The sequence below is a fragment of the Ursus arctos genome, unplaced genomic scaffold, assembly GCF_023065955.2.
Source record: "Ursus arctos isolate Adak ecotype North America unplaced genomic scaffold, UrsArc2.0 scaffold_21, whole genome shotgun sequence".
NCBI classification, from domain to species: Eukaryota; Metazoa; Chordata; class Mammalia; order Carnivora; family Ursidae; genus Ursus; species Ursus arctos.
Window position 1 is genome coordinate 51,545,282 of NW_026622886.1, and position 22,690 is coordinate 51,567,971.

General features: G+C 35.2%; 2 protein-coding genes and 1 pseudogene across 2 annotated transcripts; all 3 read right to left on the reverse strand.

Moving 5' to 3' along the window:
* Positions 1 to 311: 311 nt before the first annotated feature.
* LOC123000545 (olfactory receptor 6C1-like) lies at positions 312 to 1,221 on the reverse strand (annotated as a pseudogene).
* Positions 1,222 to 6,011: 4,790 nt separating this feature from the next.
* LOC113249175 (olfactory receptor 6C3-like) lies at positions 6,012 to 6,926 on the reverse strand. The gene has a single exon (XM_026490703.4). The coding sequence runs from the start codon at positions 6,924 to 6,926 to the stop codon at positions 6,012 to 6,014; it is 915 nt and encodes a 304-aa protein (XP_026346488.2).
* A 10,822-nt stretch (positions 6,927 to 17,748) lies between these two features.
* On the reverse strand, positions 17,749 to 18,717 carry LOC125282631 (olfactory receptor 6C6-like). Its single transcript, XM_048218008.2, has one exon. The coding sequence runs from the start codon at positions 18,685 to 18,687 to the stop codon at positions 17,749 to 17,751; it is 939 nt and encodes a 312-aa protein (XP_048073965.2). The 5' UTR covers positions 18,688 to 18,717.
* Between the last annotated feature and the right edge of the window lie 3,973 nt (positions 18,718 to 22,690).

Sequence of the window (22,690 nt, forward strand, 5' to 3'; positions counted from 1 at the left end):
GGTCTCCTCTATTCCGGGTGATAGTTATTTTCCTAAACAAAATGCAAAGTATAACTTTACAAGTTAAAACAACTAATGATCAAGAGGTTGCAGCTAACCAAGGGTTCAGAAGAACAGGAGCCAGAAAGACGTATGAAGTTATTGCAACCGAATGAGAAATATATTAATTGTGCTTGTAACTTGTTAGAAAGAAAGAATGAATAAGGATGACAGAAAGCCCATTGTAATTTGAAGAAGTTGCTCAAATTTCATGTTTGTGTATTTTAAGTTGCCATGCAACATGTGTGTCTAATTTGTGACACCATAGCACTTCATTTGCTTGAGAAACATACAATCTTCCTTGCCCTGTCCATGAAGGCTCGCTTGACTTGCTGGTTCCTTAGGCTGTAAATAAAGGGGTTCAGCATGGGAGCTACTGAGGTGTTCAGCACAGCAACTCCTTTGCTCAGAGACACTCTGTCTTTTGCTGCCATAGGAGATGGAGATGACAATCATGTGGGATGAACACGTGGAAAAGGCCTTTGTCCTCTGACTGGCAGAAGGAAGCCTCACAATCGTTCTGATGATATATACGTAGGACAGAATTATTATTACCAAGGTGAACATTAAAGTAAACAGAGACCAGGAAAACCCCATTATCTCTAGGAACTTTGTGTCTGAACAAGAAAGTTGCAGCAGGGGAAAATAATCACAGGTGAAATGGTCAATAATATTAGACTTACAGTAATTAAGTTTTAAGAGCAACATGAGCACAGGGAATACGATTAAGAATGAAATCAGCCATGAAGAGAAGACAAGGAGTATGCAGACTCTGGGATTCATGATGGTCATGTAATGCAGAGGTTTGCAGATGGCAATGTAACGGTCATAGGACATGGCAGCCAGGAGGTAAAATTCAGTGACTCCCAACAGAATGAAAAAAAAGAACTGAGCCATGCAATTATTAAAGGAAATGGTTTTATCTCCTGTAATCAGGGTGCCCAGGAACTTGGGTATGCTGACAGTTGTGAATGAAACCTCTAGCAAGGAGAAGTTTCTGAGGAGGAAGTACATGGGGGTCTGGAGGTGAGGATCCAGCAGGGTAAGGGTGATAATGGTCAGGTTCCCCGTGATGCTGAGCGTGTAGGTGATGAACAGAAAGACGAAGATCACCCCCTGAAGCTGTGGGTCATCTGACAAGCCCAGGAGGATGAACTCTCGTAGTTCTGTGTGGTTTCTCATTCTTCAGCTGCTTATCTGTTGTTCTTCTGCCAGACCTCTAGGAGAAAACACAAGGAACAAACCTGAAGCGAGGATTAGCAAAGGTCCAAGTGTGGAGCCAGAATTTGGCAGAAATACTATGTGTTTTCATCTACAGGCAAGATTTTATGACTCTTCGATTCATGTTTCCTAGCCCACAAACATCTGTGCTGAAATCTCTTGTAAACTCATCCGCTACTTTGTGGAAGTCTGAAAGTTAGGACAGAGTCCAACCTTCAGAGCCTTTGCAACCTGGCCCACTGCCTGAAGAGTCCTAGGGAGGCTTAAAATAAACACTTATCTAATTAATTAATTCATTCATTTTGGGTTTGTTCTTGCATCTTGCACCGATCAGGTGAAGTTCTCTACTGTATTCCCAATTCCTGGCTGCATATTACTTAGGTTGTGTCTTTGTTTTACAAGATGTGTTTTCCTACTTTACCTGCTTTTCGAGATGTACTTATGTACTGGCCCTAAATTCCCCATATGGAGTAAATTTATAAGAAAAGACATGTAAAAGAAACCCAAATTTTTTTATATATAATTTTTAAAACTTCATAAAACACTATTTCAAAATTGGTTTCATTAAATTTCTTTAGAATTCATTCATTTAATTAACTTTATTCCTGCTCAGTAGCAATACTCTTCCTTCATCAGGGTTTTTCCTAGGAAGCACTAGTTTTTCATAACACCTGGAAGCTTCAATATGCATTCTCATAAAATAGACAATATTTGGTTTCATTTGAATTTAATTTCAATTCAATCCCCAAATTGAAATTTCTGCACTAAATTTGCTGGCTTTGGAGATCTTAGTTTAAAAAAAGTATATTATTACTCTTCCAAAGGTAATAATGTGCCAATGCACTGCATTTTTAACCTTATTTCAACTTTTTTGCATATTCTTTATTTTCTTAACTTTCCTACCAATTTTAACACTTTTTGAAAAATAATGACTTGACTGAATTACACATTTTGGCTACTGATTAAACCTTTGAGGGAATGTATGAAGAACTGTGAAGGAAGGTATTAATTTATATAGATTCATGTGAGAATACTGAAAAGGAGTACTTAAAGGCCAATTTTCTAGGATTGATGAATATAGGATTAAAGAAAGTCTACCAAGAGACAATCCAATATCATAGGCTTGGGGGAGGTATACTATACTGTTTATGTAAAAATGTTAATGAAAATCAATGCACTGTATTCATTTACCAACATCAGCTAAGCTTGATGGTTGTTATTCATTCATTCATTCATTCATTCAGGAGCTTTCAGGGAGAAAAAAATGTCAGTGTTTAACAAGGTGCATATGATTCCTCAAGCCCAAAGCCATCCCAAGGATGTACTCAAGCAGAGTATGAAGGATATCTCTAAGCATTTAGCTCATCTTGTTATTTCTGAACGCAGATCCATCTTTCCCCTGGAAGAACATGGTTTAGGTTAAACTTAAATTATCGTCCACCCATTTCATCGAAACCAAGAACCCCTTCCAAGAACCCCTGAGACATACTCTTTGAGCTGTTCAAAATGAAAGTTAACAATAATACTTCATATTTGTTAAATGAGATGGCCACAAAGTATCTTCAAGATTTCATTCTGAAAACACCACTGTTCTGTTCTTTATTTAGTCATCAATAATCAAAGAAAAAAGGAAAAGTACATAAACTCATAATAAGATCATGGTATTAAAACACTATTAATTTCTTACTTATGACACTCTACAGTAAACTGCTGTTGCAGAAAGTATATGGGCTCTGCAGTTAGAGAAACATGGGTTAAAAATACAAATGGGCCGTTTAATGGATTTGTGACTTTGTTACTTAATTTCCTTAAGTATCAGTTTTCTCTACTTACCATGGACATGAAATTTTGGGAATTAATTGAAATAATATAAATGAAAGTGCTGTATAAAGCATGTGGCACTAAATATGCCTTAAGAAGAGCTGGTTTATTTATCTTCTTTTGTTGGAATTGATTTCCAACTTTGGGGAGAATATTCATAGTAACTGTGATTAAGGAAAGGCATTATTTATTCTAATGACATATCAAGGATTTATATATTCTGTCTCATTTAGTCTTTATGACACACCTATGGAACTTTATCTTTATTCCCAAATGAAGAACTAGGGTCATTTGGTTTTGTACCTTAGATATATTCATATAGCTATTACGTGTGCAATATAACCAGCGACTACCTAAAATTAAAGTCTGTTCTCTTAAAGAAAGTACTACCTGGCCTATATTCAATTTGAAATACAGGTACAGTAATGGTAATTTCCTCCTTTTCATTTAATATGGAATGAATAAATTTATATAATAAAACAAAACACACCGACATCTATATCCAGTTGCAAAATAGAACTCCAAAAATACCCTATTTAATCTAATTAAAAGTTGAGCTGATAAGTAATGAAGCAATGATACAGTTTGGAGGACTCCATTGCCTTCCATATGTCTGACTTACCTCTGATTTTCATACAGACTCACTAACACACAGAATGGCTGGAACATAAAAAAAATATTAGCAGTTGCTATTGTATCCAGGGAAACCCAGCATTCCTGGACACATTTCCTCTCAGTGAACCGTTTTGCTTTCTATTGTTAATGTTTTTGTCTTAAATTTTCCATTTTACCTAGAGGGACTATATTTCTTTGAGTACAGAGAAGGAGAAAGGAGCAAATATATGAAGAAAAAAATATATCAGAAGGTATTTAAAACTGGCATGGTTTCAACACAGATTTTATGTAGCAAAAGCTACTTATTGTTTTATATGTTCTCTCTGCTGCTGGCTCACTGGGAATAATTCAGTGACTCAACACTGCCAGAGCAGGACTGCACACAAAACACTAAGGAATATAAAACATGATACACATTAATATTGAATTTGAAAAAGAAGCTTGGGGGACAGTGTCCAATGAGACAGAAAAAAAAAAAAAAAGCAAGCAAACAACCACAGTAGGTGAAGTTTGCTTCCCTTGATATTATTTTACAGAGATTAACAGCCAAACATCTAGTTCCTAATGCATATCTCTACTGAATGTGCTACTACCCCATGCCATTTTTTAAAAACTGATAATCTACTGCTTAGTACTAAGTCCATGCTTTGCTCCATATTTTTCATATGCCTTCCAATAAGAATGTTTGGTATTACTACTAATACTTTATACATTTTCTCCTTCTCACTCTGTTGCTCACCAGCAATGAACGTTGAAGAGTTTATGCTTTTGATTGTTTAAAATTCTAATTTAGGGGCACTGGGTGGCTCAGCTGGTTAAGCGTCTGCTTTCAGCTCAGGTTATGATCCCCGAGTCCCAGATCAAGCCCCGTGTCTGGCTCTCCCACTCAGTGGATAGCCTGGTTCTCCCTCTGCCCCTAACCCCGCCCATTGCTCTCTCTCTCTCTCTTGCTCTCCCTCTCAAATAAATAAAATCTTTTAAAAAATAAAATAAAATTCTAATTTGTATGCCAGGTATAATATTAGGAATTAGTACCTTCCCTGACTAGACTATAATAATATAATCATGCCCAAATGATATAATGTGAGTGTAAAACACCAATAAAATTGTGCAGGTCTTAATTAAAAGCTATAGATATTTTCAGGTTCTCACAGTTTTACATTTGCATGAAATAAACACAAGTTTTTGTCTCTTTGTTTTCTTTTACAAACCAGGTTATCACATTGGCTGTTATACCTCAAGACCTCAGGCAAATTACTCAACCTTTCCAAGCATCACTTTGCACACCTGGAACAGAGATAATTAGTCTATGTTGCCATATAGCTGTGAAGATTAAACACGATATTATTTAGGACATAAATGGTTGAGCATATGACATAGAATAATTGTTCTCTATAGAAGAGATATTATTATTTATGAAATTCCTATCCAACACTCACGTGACATAGATGTAATGGTGACTGCCTATATCTTCATCTGTTACATATTTAAGCAAATAATACAGATATGGGGTGTCTGGTGGCTCAATTGGTTAAGTGTCCGACTTTAGCTCAGCTGATGATCTTAGGGTCCTGGAATTGAGCCCTGCATCAGGCTCCCCACTCAGCCAGGAGTCTGCTTGTCCCTCTCCATCTGACCCTCCCCTTCCCCCTGCTCATGATCTCTCTCTCTCTCTCTCTCAAATGAATAAATAATCTTTAAAAAATAATAACAACATAAACAAGGGAAGTACATAAAAAAGACATAACACACACCCTAAGCATAACCAGAAAGCAAAAGATGTATGACTTTTAAATAATTTATAAGCTGTAAAAAAAACACTCAGCTGAGTGGGAAGAATTGGACAGATATGCAGCTGGTGTGCACAAAATATGGTTGTTAGATAATTTATTTCATATTTTTTATAGATTTAAGAACAAAATGTAAGAAAAAGAAAGAATTGATATTAGTAACAGAACATAAGATTTAAGAATAAATCCATGAAAAGATTGTTTACTCGAGTCTTTATGGTAAAAATAAGTATTTTTATTATTTGGAACAATCAGGAAAATGATTTTTGTTTAAAGCCACTAATGTTCTATTTAGAATTATAAATCAATGAGGAAATGGAACCTATAGATGGTTTGAAAGAAAGACACAACATAGTTACTTCTGGTTTAAAAGAAAAATTAAAGTGCTCAGCCTTGTAAGTATCTGTGAAATGGACACTGGATGATACTCTAGAAGTTGAAATTTTATTTGTCTTTTATTGGATCTTCACCATGACATCCATTCGTGTTCATACATACTTTCACTTGTTTCTAGAAAACAGTACTTTATGAAGCAAGTTTTTTGAAAGCTTGTTTTACTTGCTGGTTCCTCAGGGTATAAATAAAAGGGTTCAGCATGGGGACAATTGAGGTGTTGAGAATAGCTACTCCTTTGGTCAGTGATGCTCTTTCATTTGCTGAAGGCTTGACGTACATGAATATACAGCTCCCATAAGAGATGGAAATGGCAATCAAGTGAGAGGAACACGTGGAGAAAGCCTTTTTCCTCTGACCAGCAGACGGGGTTCTCAGAATGGTGCTAAGGATGCACAGGTAGGAAAGAATCACTAAGGCCAAAGTGAAGAGCAGAGTAACAAACGCAAAGTAAAAGCCAATCATCTCTAAACGCCATGTATCCGAGCACGAGAGTCGTAAAATGGGGAAATAGTCACAAGAGAAATGATCAACTACATTGGAAGCACAGAAATCTAGCTGAAGCATGAGCATGAGTGGTGGGAAAATGGTAAGAAATCCTCCTAGCCAGGACCCAAGGACAAGCAGGGTGCAGATTTTTTTGCTCATGATGGTGGTGTAATGAAGAGGCTTGCAGATGGCAACGTAACGATCAAAAGACATGGCAGTGAGAAGAAAAAAATCAGAAACACCCATGAAGATGAAGAAAAATAGTTGAGTTAAGCAATTGTTATAGGAAATGGTCTTGACATTCGTAATAATTGCCCCCCAAAATCTGGGGATGGAGACACTGGTGAATATAATTTCTAAGAAGGAGAAATTCTGCAGAAAGTAATACATAGGAGTCTTGAGATGATGGTCTATCAGGGTAAGGATGATGATGGTTAGGTTTCCAGTGACACTTAATACATAAGCCATAAATAAAAAGATAAAGATTACAACCTGAAGCTGTGGGTCGTCTGAGATGCCCAAGAGAATGAACTCTGTAATCATTGTATGGTTTCTCATGCTGCTTTTTATTTTCTTTAAGCAAAATCTGCTGTAGAGAAACAAGACAAAAAGAAAGAGTATGTGAATTATAAAGGAATTGAAGATTTAAAGATTTAAATGTTCATATTATTAGTTCCAATGAAATGAAGCAATGGAAATTTTCCCGTTTGCATCTTTGCAATATCCACTCAATTCCATTAAAGCAGAAATATTTTATGCGTTCTCTCTTGAAAAGGAACAGAGCATTCACAGATCTATGTTAAAAGTCCCCTCATGAGTGACTTTACATAACACCTGTACCTGTAACGAAATTGTTTATATGTGCAATACGTCTCTTAATTATGTTTCTACAACAACATTTAGTAATTATATTTGGATTACATATTGAGACACCGTGTTCCAGTTTCCAAATTTTGTGCTTTTAGGAGTGAAATATCTAAGTTTGAGGCCATTAAAAAACGTTATCATTTTGTAAGGCTCTGATGGAAATTGAAGACCCAATCACAATTTCAGAGCTTAATAATTTTATTCTTAAGATTCTTTTAAATATGCTCCATAGAAATAAATGTGTTTTGTTTCTTTTTTTTATACTCTCTTTTCAATGTGTTTCTAATCACAGAAATATAGAAGTAGAATTATCTTGGTTGTAAATAAAAGTAAAGGTCTTAATTTATGAGAAACAAAAGTGAAGGCAGAGATATTAATTCTCACATAGATAGACCTGTATCAATAATATAGTTCTTACTACATATTGATCCATTTCTATCATTTTTATGTTCTTTTTGTAAATTAACAATTTACTATATTGCAACTATATTCACTTGGGTCTTTTCACTCTTAAATTTGTTTGAGAACTATAAGGAATTCATAAAGGAGTTTTTTAATGCCAACATATCTTATTGCCTTCTTTCTAGAAGACTAAATAAGTAGGATAAAGAAAATCCTGAGATTTACTTTATAGAAACCACAAATTGCTAACCTGTTGTCTATATGGCTTTTGCCTGTGTTGTTCTCTCTTTAAGTTGGCAACCAGCATTTTATTTGTGCTGTAGGTTCTCAATAATATTTGTTGTTCTTCTTTTTATAGAATGAACTGGTCAAGTGAATAGGTGACAAGTGTCAAAGCTGTATTGTGCCTATTTTCCTTTTCAAATATTTTTCCCCTGAGGATCACCATTGTCTTCCTTTAGAAATAGACACATTTTTGTGACACATTTCAGCAAAATTGGCATATCAAAAGGCAAAGACTGTTACTATATTTTGAACAAACTGAAATGTTAAAATATAAAATTAGAAATAGTAAATATGTTAAAGTGATGATTTGGGGATCCCTACAATGTATTCCAAATAATAACCTCTTGAGTGTGAGGAAGATAGAAATATATCTATTTCGAATACAGGATATACTTACATTCTGATATGTCTAATGATTCCGGAAAGAAATATAATCCCAGATTTTCTTAATTTACTTAAAATGTGAGGGGCAATGCCTTCATACACTACTTCTGGAGACTTCTCGTCAGGAGTTCACCCTTCCTTTCTTATGTAAAAGCCTCTCACACAGAGAAAATGCAGGCTTGATTGCATACAAGTTTCTACAGCCTCTAAGTGAAGGAATTTTTCTTTATCTCTTTTATCTTTCCATATAAACATATACATTATTCTGACCTAAACTTTAAAAAGCTACTGTTGTAACCCAGAGAGTTCTTTCTAAGTTTCCAGGGAATACTGCTTCGTGACTGAAGGTAAACCACTTCAAAGCTCTCTGGATAAGATAAGGATTGAATACTATTCAAAGATGAGCCAAATTTAATTCTCTACTCACTGTATAAATATATGAGAGGCCAGAATAAAGAAAGGACAGATGCAGGAGAGATGCGCACAAGAGGTATAGTGGTGTCATGACTTACATCTTCCAGGAGCAAAGCAGTAGAGGGACATAAAAGCAAAACTAGGGGTTCTGGGTGGCTCAGTTGGTTAAGTGTCTGCCTTTGGCTCAGGTCATGATCCCAGGGTCCTGGGATTGAGCCCCTCATGGGGCTACTTGCTTGGGGGCAGTCTGCTTCTCCCTCTGCCCCTCCTCATTGCTTGTTCTCTCTAATAAATAAATAAAATCTTAAAAAAAAAAAAGACAAAACTCTACCTACCGGCGTATCCAATCAACCTAGTTTTCCCTTGGCTGTATTTAATTTTTCTAGTATGCACATGGCACTCGGTCTTCACTCAGGAGATAATTTATTCTCAATTCCTGCAGGGTTCATTAAATACAGAGATGAGCTCCAACCCTTCATTGAGAGTAGCACTCAGGTTTTATTCATTTTTATGTCCGTATCAGCACAAAGAAAAATGAATGAATCAAGAAAGAACCGTAATATTTTAAAAAATCAGAAGGGCATTTGCAACTCAGTTTTTAATATTTTAGTGTTAAGTTATGCAGACTTAATGCCATGAGAAAAAAGTGTCAGAGAATCAAGTATCAAATCAATAGTATATAATTACAGATGGAATGTTCCTTATGTTTCTAACTGTTCCTCCATTTGCCCTCAAATCTTCAAATTAACCAGTTTTAAATATTTATAGTATATTCTATCAGAAATTTCATTCAGAAACACAGTCGTATTCACACGCTCGGAGAGCAAATTTTTTAATACAGTAATTCAATTTTAATATAGAAAATAGTCGGTAATTTTTTTTTTCAGTTAACAATATGTAATGGATATCATTCCTTGTCAACTTATACAGCTGGGACTCATCCTTTTCAAACAAATTCATAGAATACCAGAGGAAACTTCTGATAATTTCATAATTTCATTATTTGTTAAGATTCAGGGAATTAGCTTGCTACCAATTTCACATGATTAACTAAAAACACTAAGTCCACTTTTTATGCACCATTTGCATATGTGCATCCACTAGAATAAAATATATTTGAGCACCACATTTTGATAGATACTTCAAAATTTCCTTCCTACAGACAAGAATGAGTCCTTTTCATTGCATCCTAGCCATCACAGATGTTAGACATCTTTCCACACTTTATAAACAGAGAGACAAAAATGAAGCCACAATTCACATAATGAATTATAAAGACCAGATTACAATTCCTAGATTTTGAGGCTAAAGAGACCCAATAATTTTGTAAACTTTTAAAGTTTATTTAACCTCTCTATTTCTCTACTCATGAAATGAGAGGGCTAGTACTCTTAACTCATAGGATATTGTAAAGATTAAGTGAAATCCTGAATGAAAGACGTTCACTCTCACATATGTTCTTTCCCCTGCTGGAAGTGATTTCTTTGGCATCTCAATATACTTCTAATCATTCATTAATGCTAATTTGTTTGTTTGTTTATATTGAGTATAACTGACACACAACTATTACTTACATTACTATATTAGTTACATTGTTACATTAGTTTAGGGTGGAAAACAGAATGAATTGACAGGTTTATACATAATGCTATGTTCTCCACAAGTGTAGCTATGATGCGTTACCATAGACTGCTATTACAATAGCATTGATTATATACCTTATGCTGTATGTTTTATTCCTGTGACTCATACATTCCATAACTAGAATGTGATTTTAAAATAGTATACTATAAAGTAGGGGTAAATTTAACAAGATAATGAAAAATAAATCTCATGTCTTTTTTTTGTTGTTTATTTATTTTTAGAGAGAGTGTGAGAGCATGAGTGGGGGGGTGGCAGAGGGAGAGAATCTTCAAAAAGACTCCCCACTGAGTGTGAACCTGATGCAGGGCTCAATCCCGGGACCCATTTGATCATGACCTGAGCTAAAACCAAGAGTTAGATGCTTAACTGACTGAGCCACCCAGAGGCCCCACATCTCATCTCTTCTAAGTTGCCCCCAATACTGATACCACACCTTGGGCAGAGCCAGTGAAAAAAGCACTGATTTGTTATTTCTGAGACTCACTTTTGGTTATTTTCAAAGTATCTGCATTGAACTGTCTGTTGCCAACTCAACATCACGTAATGCTTTCTCAGTTGTTCTCAGTGCTGTGGAGAAACTGGGATGCTATTTCTGAGAGTTCCCCTCCCTTTATTCTTCTAATTTAGGATTTGTCAGTGAGAGAACGTGGTGCAAAATTTGGAAGTCGGAAGGAAAGCAGAGGACATTGTTCTTCAGTTTGTAGCCAGGCTGGTGCATGAAAGCTAGATTCACAGTGGATTTTCAAAAGTATTTGAAAACTACCAACTTTATTGCTAAGACTATTGGTAGATGCTTCCTCAGAAATAACTGAGTGTCACCATGATTTCCTATTAAGCTGTCTTGACGCATTCTCACATGGCTTCAACACGAGATCTTTGGTGTTATTTTCCTCAACATTCTCTCTGGTATTCAAACTTTTCCTTCCATAGCTATTTCTTTCATTGCTTTTAAAAGTTATAATTCCTCCATTATCTCCTTTCTTTCCAGAGTGCTTACAGAAATCCTACTTTCACCTGAACCCTGACCGATATAGGATCCATGCTGTAAGAATTTGCAAATTTATGATTTCTTATAATTACAACATTTTGTGATTCCATATATAACTGGCAGTATAGCCTTAAACCAAATATGCTGATTCATGAGAGGTTAGCAAAGACAGGCAGTAAGACAGTGTACTATTCCACAGCAACTCTTTGTGGGTATAAACCCCAAAAGATCAAGTGAGCTACTAGCACAAAGGAGAAAAGTAGGTTGAGTCTTGCAACATGCTGGATCAAAAAGGAGAGTAGAAGATGTTAATTAGCAGGTGGGATGAGATGCCCAAAAGAGCAGCAAAATGGTGAATAGTGTTCCTCTTCATGAATCCTTCTTTCTTTCCTCTAAAGACAATTCCTGTAATTCTGTAATTCCAGCTCCCATGGAGAATGGGAATTGAGCAGCAGAGTCACCAAGGCATAGGGGAATAACCCCCCTGCCCCAATTAACTTTCCTTTGGCAGACACTTATTTCAGAAGGACATTATGGGACGATACAGGCTTTTAGCAATTGACATTTCAGAATATGGTGGGTACTTGATTATTACACTGATCAAAGCAAATGATTCAGACTTGTGGAGAGATTCCTCGGAGAATAAGAACACCAACATGTGGGAACTGAGGAGGGAAAGCTGGCTGAGACAAAAGGATGCCAGAGATTCTACATTTGCTAAATCAAATATCTAAAATCAGATTTGACCAAATTGCATTACCAAAAAAGAAAGAACTTAAGGATGCACACAATAAAATGGATGAATCTCCGAAATAGGGTTGAGCAAGTGAAACCAGACTTCAACATTCACAATTTGTGATTTCTTTTATAAGATATTCCAGAAAAAGTAAAAGTAATTTATGTGGCAGAGAGACATCTTTGTATATCTGAATCCAATAGCAGACATGGAGACTAGAGGCCAAGGAGATTACTAAGTAATGAAGATATTCTATATATGCCTTGTCAATCATTGTCCAAATTTGCTGGATTAAAATTATTGTATTTGCTTTTATGTAAGTTATACTTAATACATTTTTTACACAACTAGAATATATCAGGAATTTTTAATTTATAAGTGGTTTACAATACGGAAAGATCCCCAACCCTGGTTAATAAATAAATCATACCTTGAATTTCTTCCAAGAGTCACTATCACTTGTATAATATAAATGAATTTGACCAAAGTCTGGGGTTCATTTCTACACAGAACAGTAACTGAGAATATTTATAAATACCATATTTTGCAATCAACTTCTTTGAAATTCCTGTTCATGTTGGTACGTTTTCACCCCTACCTATGAATCATAAATGTTCTTAATGGCATCTAGAGTGGTAAATCCTTTCCAGAAAATTTTCTATTTACTTTACCCAGATCCATCAGAGAAATCAGTATCCGTGGCATCTCTAGCCTTATGAAATGTATTTCCTAAATTATAAGTCTTGAAAGTCAGAATTACCCCTTAATCCGTGGGCTGCAGAATGGTGGTGCTAGCAGTCATGAGAACAACATTAATTGTGTTGTACATCTCCGTCAGAGTTCTTGAATGGTCAGGTCGTTGTCAATGAACAACAGTATTTTGAAAGGAATCTTTTACTGAGCAGTAGGTCTCAACAGTGAGCTTAAAATATTTAGTAAACCATGTTGTAAACAGAGGTGCTGTCATCCAGGCTCTATTATTCCATTTATAGATCCCTAGCAGAGCAGATTAAGCATAACTCTTAGGAGGCCTAGGTCTTTCAGAATGGGCAATGAGCATTGGCTTCAGTTTAGAGTCACTAGCTGCCTTAGCCTTAACAGGAGAGTCAGCCCACCCTCTGAAGCCTTGAAGTCCTGCATTGGCTACTCTTCTCTAACTATAAAAGTGCTAGATGGCATCTTTTCCCATTATAAGTTTTTTTCATCTATATTGAAAATCTGTTGTTTAGTGTAGCCACCTTCATTAATTATCTTATCTGGATTCTCTGGATAATTCACTTCAGCAACTACTACAATCCTTGCTGCTTCACCTTGTACTTTTGTGTTATGGAGATGGCCTCTTTCCTTAAACCTCATGAACAAACCTTTGCTTGCTTCTGACTTTTTTTCCTGTAGCTTCCTCACCTCTCTTAGTCTTCATAGAATGGAGGAGAATTAGGGCCTTGCTCTGCATTAGGCTCTGGTTTAAAGGAATATTGTGGCTCATTTGATCTTCTATCCAGTAGACTAAAACCTTCTCCCTATTGGCAATAAGGCGGCTTCATTTTCTTATCACTCATGTGTTCACTGGAATAGCACATTTAATTTCCTTCAAGGGCTTTTCTTTGTTTTTCTTTTTCTTTTTTTTTCTGTTTCTAAAGATTATTTATTTGTTTGAGAGAGAGTGAGAGAGTGAGCAGGAGGGAGAGAGGAAGAGAGAATCTGAAACAGGCTCCACACTGAGCTGAGAGCCAGACACAGGGCTCAATCCCACAACCACAAGATCATGACCTGACCTGAAACCAAGAGTCGGATACTTAACCAACTGAGCATTTAGGCACCCCCAACAACTTTTTCTTTGTATTCACAGCTTGGGTAACTGGTGCAAGAGAACCAGGTTTTGGCCTATCCTGGCTTTTTCTATGCCTTCCTCATTAAGCTTAATCATTTCTTTTTTTTTTTTTTAAGATTTTATTTATTTATTTGACAGAGAGAGAGACAGCCAGCGAGAGAGGGAACACAGGCAGGGGGGAGTGGGAGATGAAGAAGCAGGCTCCCAATGCGGGAGCTAAGTTTAATCATTTCTAGCTTTTGATTTAAAGTGAGAAACATGTGATTCTTTCTTTCACTTGAGCACTTACAGGCCCTGCAGGGTCATTATTTAGTCCAATTTCAATATTAGTGTGTGTGTGTGTCAAGGAATAGAGAGGCCAAAAGAGAAGGAGAGAGAAGGAGGAACAGCTGGTCAGTGGAGCAGTGAGAACACACACAGCATTTACTGATTATAGTTGCTGTCTTATATGGGCAGTGCTTATGGTGTCCCAAAACAATTACAACTGTAACATCAAAGATCACAATCACAGATCACCATAGCAAATATAATAATAATGAAAAGGCTTGAAATATTGTGAGAATTACCACAAGTGATACAGAGATGAGCAAATGCTGTTGGAAAAATGGTACCAGTAGACTTGCTTGATGCAGGATTGTCACAAAACTTGAACTTGTAGGAAATGCAGTATATGCAAAGTGCTACAAAGCAAAGCACAACACATGAAAATGAATAAAATATACCTGTACCACATTTTGTTTATCCACTCATCACTTGAAGGTTACATGGGTTGTTTCTTATGCATGATGCGTCTATGAAAATGTGTGTTGAAGTTTTTGTGTGAACATGTTTTCAACTCCTAGACGTAGAATTTCTGGATTATATGGTAACTCTATATTTACGTTCTTGATGAGCTGTCAAACTTTTCCAAACGGCTGCACATTTTACATTCCCACCAGAAATGTATGAGGATTCCAAATTCTGTACATCATTACTTCTTATTCTGTACACTAGCACTTGTTATTTTTTGTGATATATATAACCAACATATATGTACACACACATACAAGCAGATATACATACACATACATCTTATAACTGTCTTACTGGCTGTAATATGGTATGTCATTATGGTTTTGACTTACATTTTCCTAAATACTACCATTCTTGAGCATCTTTTCATGTGCTTTTTGCCTGTTTATATATCTTAAGTCCTTTGCCTATATTTTGTTGAGTGCTTGTTCTTTTTTATTGTTCAGTTGTAGGAGTTATTTTATGTAAATTTAACCAAGAAAGTGCAACATTGTACCAAGAAAATAACAAAATTTAAAAAAAAATTAAAGAATTCCTAAATAAATAAAGACAACCTATGAATTGAAGAGTAGACCTGACATTGAATTAAGATGGTAATAGTTCCCAAACTGATCCACAGATTCAATGTAATCCTTATTAAATTTTCAGCTGTTCTTTTTGCATAAATGAACAATTTGTTCCTAAAATTCATATAGAATTGCAAGGGACCCTGAGTAGCCAAAACAATAGTGAAAAAGGAAGAAGCTTGGAAGAGTCAACCCTTCCAATTTCAAAATTTAATATAAAGGTACAGTGATAGAGACAGTGTGATACTGGCATAGCAATTGAGCCATAGCTCAAAGGAATAGAACTGAGAGTCCTATAAGAGACCTGTACATTTATTGTCAATTGATTTTTAACAAGTGTGCCAAGATTATTCAATGGGGAAATAATAAACTTTTCAGCAAATCATGTGATAACTGACTATTTTCAGGAAAATGTGACTTTAATCTGTACTTAAACTATACACAAACATTAAGTGAATGGAAACCAAAGACCTAAATGTCAGATATAAAACTAGAAACTTCTTAGAATAAATGGTAGGTATATCTTTGCAACTTTGGATTAAGAAACGGTGTTTTAAATATGACACCAAAAGCACACACAGCAAAATAAAAAAACAGAACAATTTGACTTCACCAAAATTTAAAATTCTGTGACCAAAGGACAGTATCAGGAAAGTGAAAAGACAAGTGAAAGAATGAGGAAAATACTCACAAAGCAAATCTAAAAAGGGTCTAGTAGTCTTTCAAGAGCTTATTGGAAAGCTTGGAGGGCCTTGCATATAATAACATGCACTTATTCCCTTGTAATTACCTTAGAAAAGAAGATGATTAACAGTGTTGGCTTAAAATAGTAACATAAATCAGAACACAAACCTGAACGTAAATTGTTTTCTTCTCAGAGACACATAGATAGGCGTTACAGCATTAAATACCTTAATGATTTTTTCACTCATACTTCTTAGATGGTGTATTATACCCAATAAGGAACTCTATATATTTCAGGGATTTCTTTGTAGGTCCTTTTTTTTTTTTTTAAATCTTACAGGATACCAGTAATGCTGTCTTCTTTAAAGACATTGACTATTTAAGGGAGTGTGTGCAGGAGTGGGCAGAATGAAGGTCTAAGGAAGATGCAACTCATTTGTTAAAATCTTTTTTCATTTATCCCATATATCCAAATGTTCAACCACTCCTTTCAGTTTGTTTTCTTAACATATGTGGAACCATTTCCTGGAGCTTCAGATTCATTGACACTATTGCATTTCAGTTCTCAAATAACTCATTTAGTTTAAAACATTAGCCATTTAACTTGTCTTCCTGACTCCAACATCCAAAAATCCATCCTCAATAAATTGAACATAACAATAAAATAAAAATCTGCTCACATAGGTTTTTATATTAAAAAAGAAAACTCTCAGGGCGCCTGGGTGGCACAGCAGTTGGGCGTCTGCCTTTGGCTCAGGGCGTGATCCTGGCGTTATGGGATCGAGCCCCACATCAGGCTCCTCCACTGTGAGCCTGCTTCTTCTTCTCCCACTCCCCCTGCTTGTGTTCCCTCTCTCGCTGGCTGTTTCTATCTCTGTCAAATAAATAAATAAAATCTAAAAAAATAAAAAAGAAAAAATAAAAAAAAGAAAAAAGAAAACTCTCATAGGAACCACCTACATCAGAATCACCTACAGTCCATGTTTCTATATTGTACTCCAGGTAAGTTAAAAAGACATTTAAGGGGGGCTCACATGATCAAGCATCTGCCTTCAGCTCAGGTCATGATCTCCAGGTCCTGGGATCCAGCCTTATGTTCTGCTCCCAGCCCAGCTCAGTTCTGAGTCTGCTTCTCCCTCTCCCTCTGCCTCTTCTCCTGCTTGTGCTCATTCTGTCTCTTTCTTTCTCTCAAATGAATAAATAAAATCTTTTTTAAAAAAGGCATTTTAAGGGTGAGAATATTGTCTTTGCTATTAAATAAACCAACCAGGTGTGTGATTCTTATTCACTTCAAATTTTCAGGTCTAATGACCTATGAGATAAAGTTCTGCTACATTTTAGAACATATGAGCTTTTTATAACTTGAAGCCTGCCTTTTTTCTTGCCTTGTTGAAAACATTTGAGTGACATTTGAAGAACTTCCTAGAGTCCCAGTAGTAGTGCATGTTGTTATAGTGATGTCTGTATAATTCCATAAAATTTCTATGATGAATATCTATTCAAAATCATTTTTTGAGGAGGTCAGTACCATGTTATGTAGAGTAAAAGAAATTTCACATTTGTGTTGATAACTCAAGAGAATACTCATACTGTAGCACAAAAAGGAATTATGATCATTAAGAGAAGTAGGAGGGAAAAGATGCATTGTGGTTAAATGCGTGGTTAAAATATTATGAGGTAAAAAATATTATTAGATGGACTATTTGAAGAACATATTAAATAAATATAAAATAAGTCAAAAATTTTATTTACTTTTTAAACTAAGGTTTAAAAATTAAATTTCCTCTTTATTTTTTGAAAAAAGAGGAAATCTTTTGGAGTATGTCCTTGAAGGTTTGTTTCACTTGCTGGTTTCTGAGAGTGTAAATGAAAGGGTTTAATAAAGGGGCAACGGAGGTATAAATAACACTTACACCTTTGGATAAAGTCACCCTTTCCTTTGCTGTTGGTTTTATGTAATTAAAGATACAGCTACCATAAGTAAGGGAGACTACAATCATATGAGAAGAACAAGTAGAAAAAGTCTTTGTTCTTTCCTGGGCAGAGGGGAGTTTTAGAATGGTCTTGATAATATATGTGTAAGAAAGAATCACTAAAGGCAACGTGATCAGGAGTATTCCAATAGCTAAGACAAATGAAAGCAATTCCAGGAAATGAGTGTCAGTGCAGGAAAGCTGCAGCACAGGGGAAGAGTCACACATGAAATGATCAATTACTCTGGAAGCACAGAAGTCCAGTGTCAATCCCAAAGCCACTGGTGGAAATGTAAGCAGAAAGCTAACTGTCCATGAACTGAATAGAAGTTGGTAACACACTTTGTTATTCATAATGATGGGGTAATGTAGGGGTTTGCAGATTGCTACATAACGGTCAAAAGACATGGCAGCCAGTAGGTAAAATTCTGTAATTTCTAATAAGAGGAAAAAGAATAACTGGGATGCACAACTATTGTAGGAAATTATTTTGTTTTTAGTCACGATGCTTATCAGGAATCTGGGAATACAGACTGTTGTCAATGAAGCTTCCAAGAAGGAGAAATTTCGGAGGAAAAAATACATGGGAGTCTTGAGTCGGGGATCTAGCAAGGTGAGAAGGATGATGGTTAAGTTTCCCATCACACTCAATACATAGTTTAGAAAGAGAAATATAAAAATCACAATTTGCAATTGTGGGTCGTCGGTCAATCCTAGGAGAATGAACTCAATCTCTCTTGACTGATTCCTCATTTCAGACTTGAGTCTTATGAAATAGAATAGGAAAACAACTTCAGAATTGCAAATAAGAGGAGTTTTTAAAAAGGTACAGACAGAAAAAAAACAGAAATGTAAATAGGTTTAAAAAATCGATCTAATTTCACAAGACAGAAGATACTTAAAACTACAGCATAGTTCAACATAGGTAACTCAACTGATGTTTCCAATTAAGCCTTAATTATGATAACAACACTATCTTTTTCTTTTTTTCCTATTGGAAGTGGAAAGATAATTTAAGTTTTAGCTGATCATTTCCAAATGAGCTGAATTCTGTTTCAATGTTCTAAAGAGACAGAACATAAGCTTGACACTAAATATATTTTCTACGTATATCTTTAAAATTATTGAAAAATTTCTTGTAACATCCAGAAAATTAATACCAATGTCTATTTGTAAGGTTCTTCTAAAATTCTTTGCTCATTAAAACACTTAAAAATTTGTGAAATATAGAAATAATGCCAGTTATATATTTTCTCTATGATTAAAATATTCTGACATATATGGTTACTTTGTCCCAATGCAATAGTCCCCACTGTTCCTTTATCTCATTTCACTTAAATATTATTTTTCTTTGATTTCAAATACATCAGTCTTCTCATATTAGTTGCATTTAATCATCAAGTTTTGACTATTGCATCTACATAAAAACACAAAAATAAATAACAGTTCAGAAGTCAGTGGATTACCTGACTTTTACTTGTGGGAATGCTTTCATTTATCATCTAGATATTTCTTGCAAATTTTAAGTGACTTACCATATCTAGGATACATTCATATAATTTTCCCACTATAAGAATATGGTAGAAACAGGGGCCAAAAATAAATGATGAATATTCTCCCTCTAATAATATTACAAAAAATTCAATAATTTAAGAGGAAATTTAATTCCAAAGCTTTTCTGCAGAAAGAATCTAAAAATAGATACGCATTCTGGAAATTCTGTGCATCTGTTAATAACTTTCACTTCCACTGACACTCATTAAAATGACAGAATCCAAATATTATAAGTAATTAGAATCCTCTTTCAGGCCAGGTTAAGATTCATTTTCTGTCTTCTTTTCTTATATATTAAGATGAAGGTAAATGTCTCCACAAAAAGTCTAAATGAAAATGTAATGCTCTAAATGAAAAGATGTTTTGCGAAATCCCTCATATGAAAGGAATCCAAATTTTGTAACAAGCAATTTTGGCTTCAGATAGTGTACTAACACAAGAGACAATTTTATCATTTTGCTGATAAGAGACACAGGGGATTAATTAAAGAAAAAAAAGAAGAAGAAAAGAAAAAGAAATGCCCCCTGGAGACTCATGTCAGGAATATCAGTTATGTAAAAAATAAAACAACCACCACTAAAACAAACAAAAAGGAAAGAAATAAAAGCTACTGTGAATTGCTTTAAGCACAAAACTGAATTTAACTACAAAACAAAACAGATATTCTTCCAAAAGAGAACTAGAATTATTTTAAACTCTATACTTAATGCCAACAAGAATTTCAGATATTCTACTGCCCTGGGACAGTATGACAATTTCTACTCATTAAGGTGGTTTATCCCCAAAGGAAACCTCTCTCTTGCTTCCTCAATCAATGTTAGAATTTCACTAATTTGTGACCTATGCCCCAGATTGGAGGTGTATGGCAATAATCTAATGTTTTGCTACTTTTTGAAATTTTGAAACAATATAAAATATAACAAAACCCCCAACAAATAGACAACGAATATCTTATTCCTGCACCATGTGATGCCCCAACTGCTCCTCAATATAGTGGTATGTGTTTACAACAAAAAAGAAAATTCTGCTATCTAGATAAGTATGATATAACCATTATTGTCAGGACATTAACAATGCTACATTAGCAACTGAAGTTCTCCAATCCTATTTAAGTTTCACCAGTGACTAAAAATTTTCCTTATAGAAAATAATACAATTTAAAATTACATTTTTATTTAATTACCATAATGTTTTAATCTCCTTTATTTTGGAAAAGTCCCTAGTCTTTCCTTACCTTTTAAGAATGTTGGTTGGGCTTTTTATTCTGTTCCATTGATCCATGTGTCTCTTTTACTTCCAGTATAATACTGTTTTGATTACTACAGCTTTGTAATATAACTTGAAGTCTGAATTGTGATAACTCCAATTTTGTTCTTCTTCAAGTTTGTTTTGGCTATTTGGGTTTTTCTGTCGTTCCATACAAGTTTTAGGGGTTTGTTTATTTTGTTTTTTGGTTTGTGAAAAATTCTGTTACTATTTTCATAGAGATTGTATTTTAGATTGCTTTGGGTAGTATAAGACTTTTAACAATATTTGTTCTTCCAATCCATGAGCATGGAATATCTTGCCATTTGATTGTGTCATCTTCTGTTTCTTTCATCAGTGTTTTACAGTTTTCAGAGTAAGGTCTTTCACCTCCTTGGTTAAGTTTGTTCCTAGGTATTTTACTATTTTCAGTGTAGTTGTAAATGAGATTATTTTCTTAGTTTCTCCTTCTGTTGCCTCATTATTAGTGGATAGAATACAATAGATTTCTGTACATTGATTTTGTATCCTGTGATCTTAGTGAATTCATATATCAGTTCTAGCTATTTTTTTGGTGGAGTTTTTAGGGTTTTTGCTATGTAGTATCATGTCATCTGCAAGTAGTCAGTTTCACTTCTTCTTTACCAATTTACATGATTTTTATTCCTTTTTCTTGTCTGATTGCTGTGACTAGGACATCTATTACTATATAGAATAAAAGTTGTGATAGTGGATATCCTTGTCATCATCCTGACCTTAGGGGAAAACCTCTCACTTTTTCCCCAATTGAGTGTGATGTTAGCTGTGGGTTTTTATAAATGGTGTATATTTTGTTGAGGTATGTTCCTTCTACATCTGTTTTGTTGACAGCTTTATCATGAATGGATATTATACTTAGTCAAAGGCTTTTTCTTTTTTTTTTAAATGATTTTTGATTATATTATGTTAGTCACCATACAGTACATCCCCGGTTTCCAATGTAAGGCTCAATGATTCATTAGTTGTGTATAACACCCAGTGCACCATGCAATACGTGCCCTCCTTACTACCCATCACCGGTCTATCCCATTCCCCCACCCCCCTCCCCTCTGAGGCCCTCAGTTTGTTTCTCAGAGTCCATAGTCTCTCATGTTTCATTCCCCCTTCTGATTACCCCCCCTTTCTTTATCCCTTTCTTCCCCTACCGATCATCCTACTTCTTATGTTCCATAGATGAGAGAAATCATATGATAGTTGTCTTTCTCTGCTTGACTTATTTCACTTAGCATTATCTCCTCCAGTGCCATCCATGTTGTAGCAAATGTTGAGAACTCGTTCTTTCTGATAGCGCAGTAATATTCCATTGTATATATGGACCACAAGTTCTTAATCCAGTCATCTGTTGAAGGGCATCTTGGCTCCTTCCACGATTTAGCTATTGTAGATATTGCTGCTCTGAACATTGGGGTGCATATGGCCCTTCTCTTTACTACGTCTGTATCTTTGGGGTAAACACCCAGTAGTGCAATGGCTGGATCATAGGGTAGCTCAATTTTTAACTTTTTAAGGGACCTCCACACTGTTTTCCAGAGTGGCTGTACCAACTTGCATTCCCACCAACGATGTAGGAGGGATCCCCTTTCTCCACATCCTCTCCAACATTTGTTGTTTCTTGCCTTGTCTATTTTTGCCATTCTAACTGGCGTAAGGTGGTATCTCAGTGTGGTTTTGATTTGAATTTCCCTGATGGCTAATGATTTTGAACATTTTTTCATGTGTCTGTTAGCCAGTTGTATATCTTCATTGGAAAAGTGTCTGTTCATATCTTCTGCCCATTTTTTGATTTGTTTATTTGTTTCTCGTGTATTGAGTTTGAAAAGTTCTTTGTAGATCTTGGATACCAGTCCTTTATCTGTAGTGTCATTTGCAAATATCTTCTCCCATTCCGTGGGCTGCCTCTTAGTTTTTCTGACTGTTT

Bases quoted from the DNA above. Each gene is read 5' to 3' on its own strand.
- LOC113249175 (XM_026490703.4), bottom strand. From the start codon at position 6,926: ATGAGAAACCATACAATGATTACAGAGTTCATTCTCTTGGGCATCTCA.
- LOC125282631 (XM_048218008.2), bottom strand. From the start codon at position 18,687: ATGAGGAATCAGTCAAGAGAGATTGAGTTCATTCTCCTAGGATTGACC.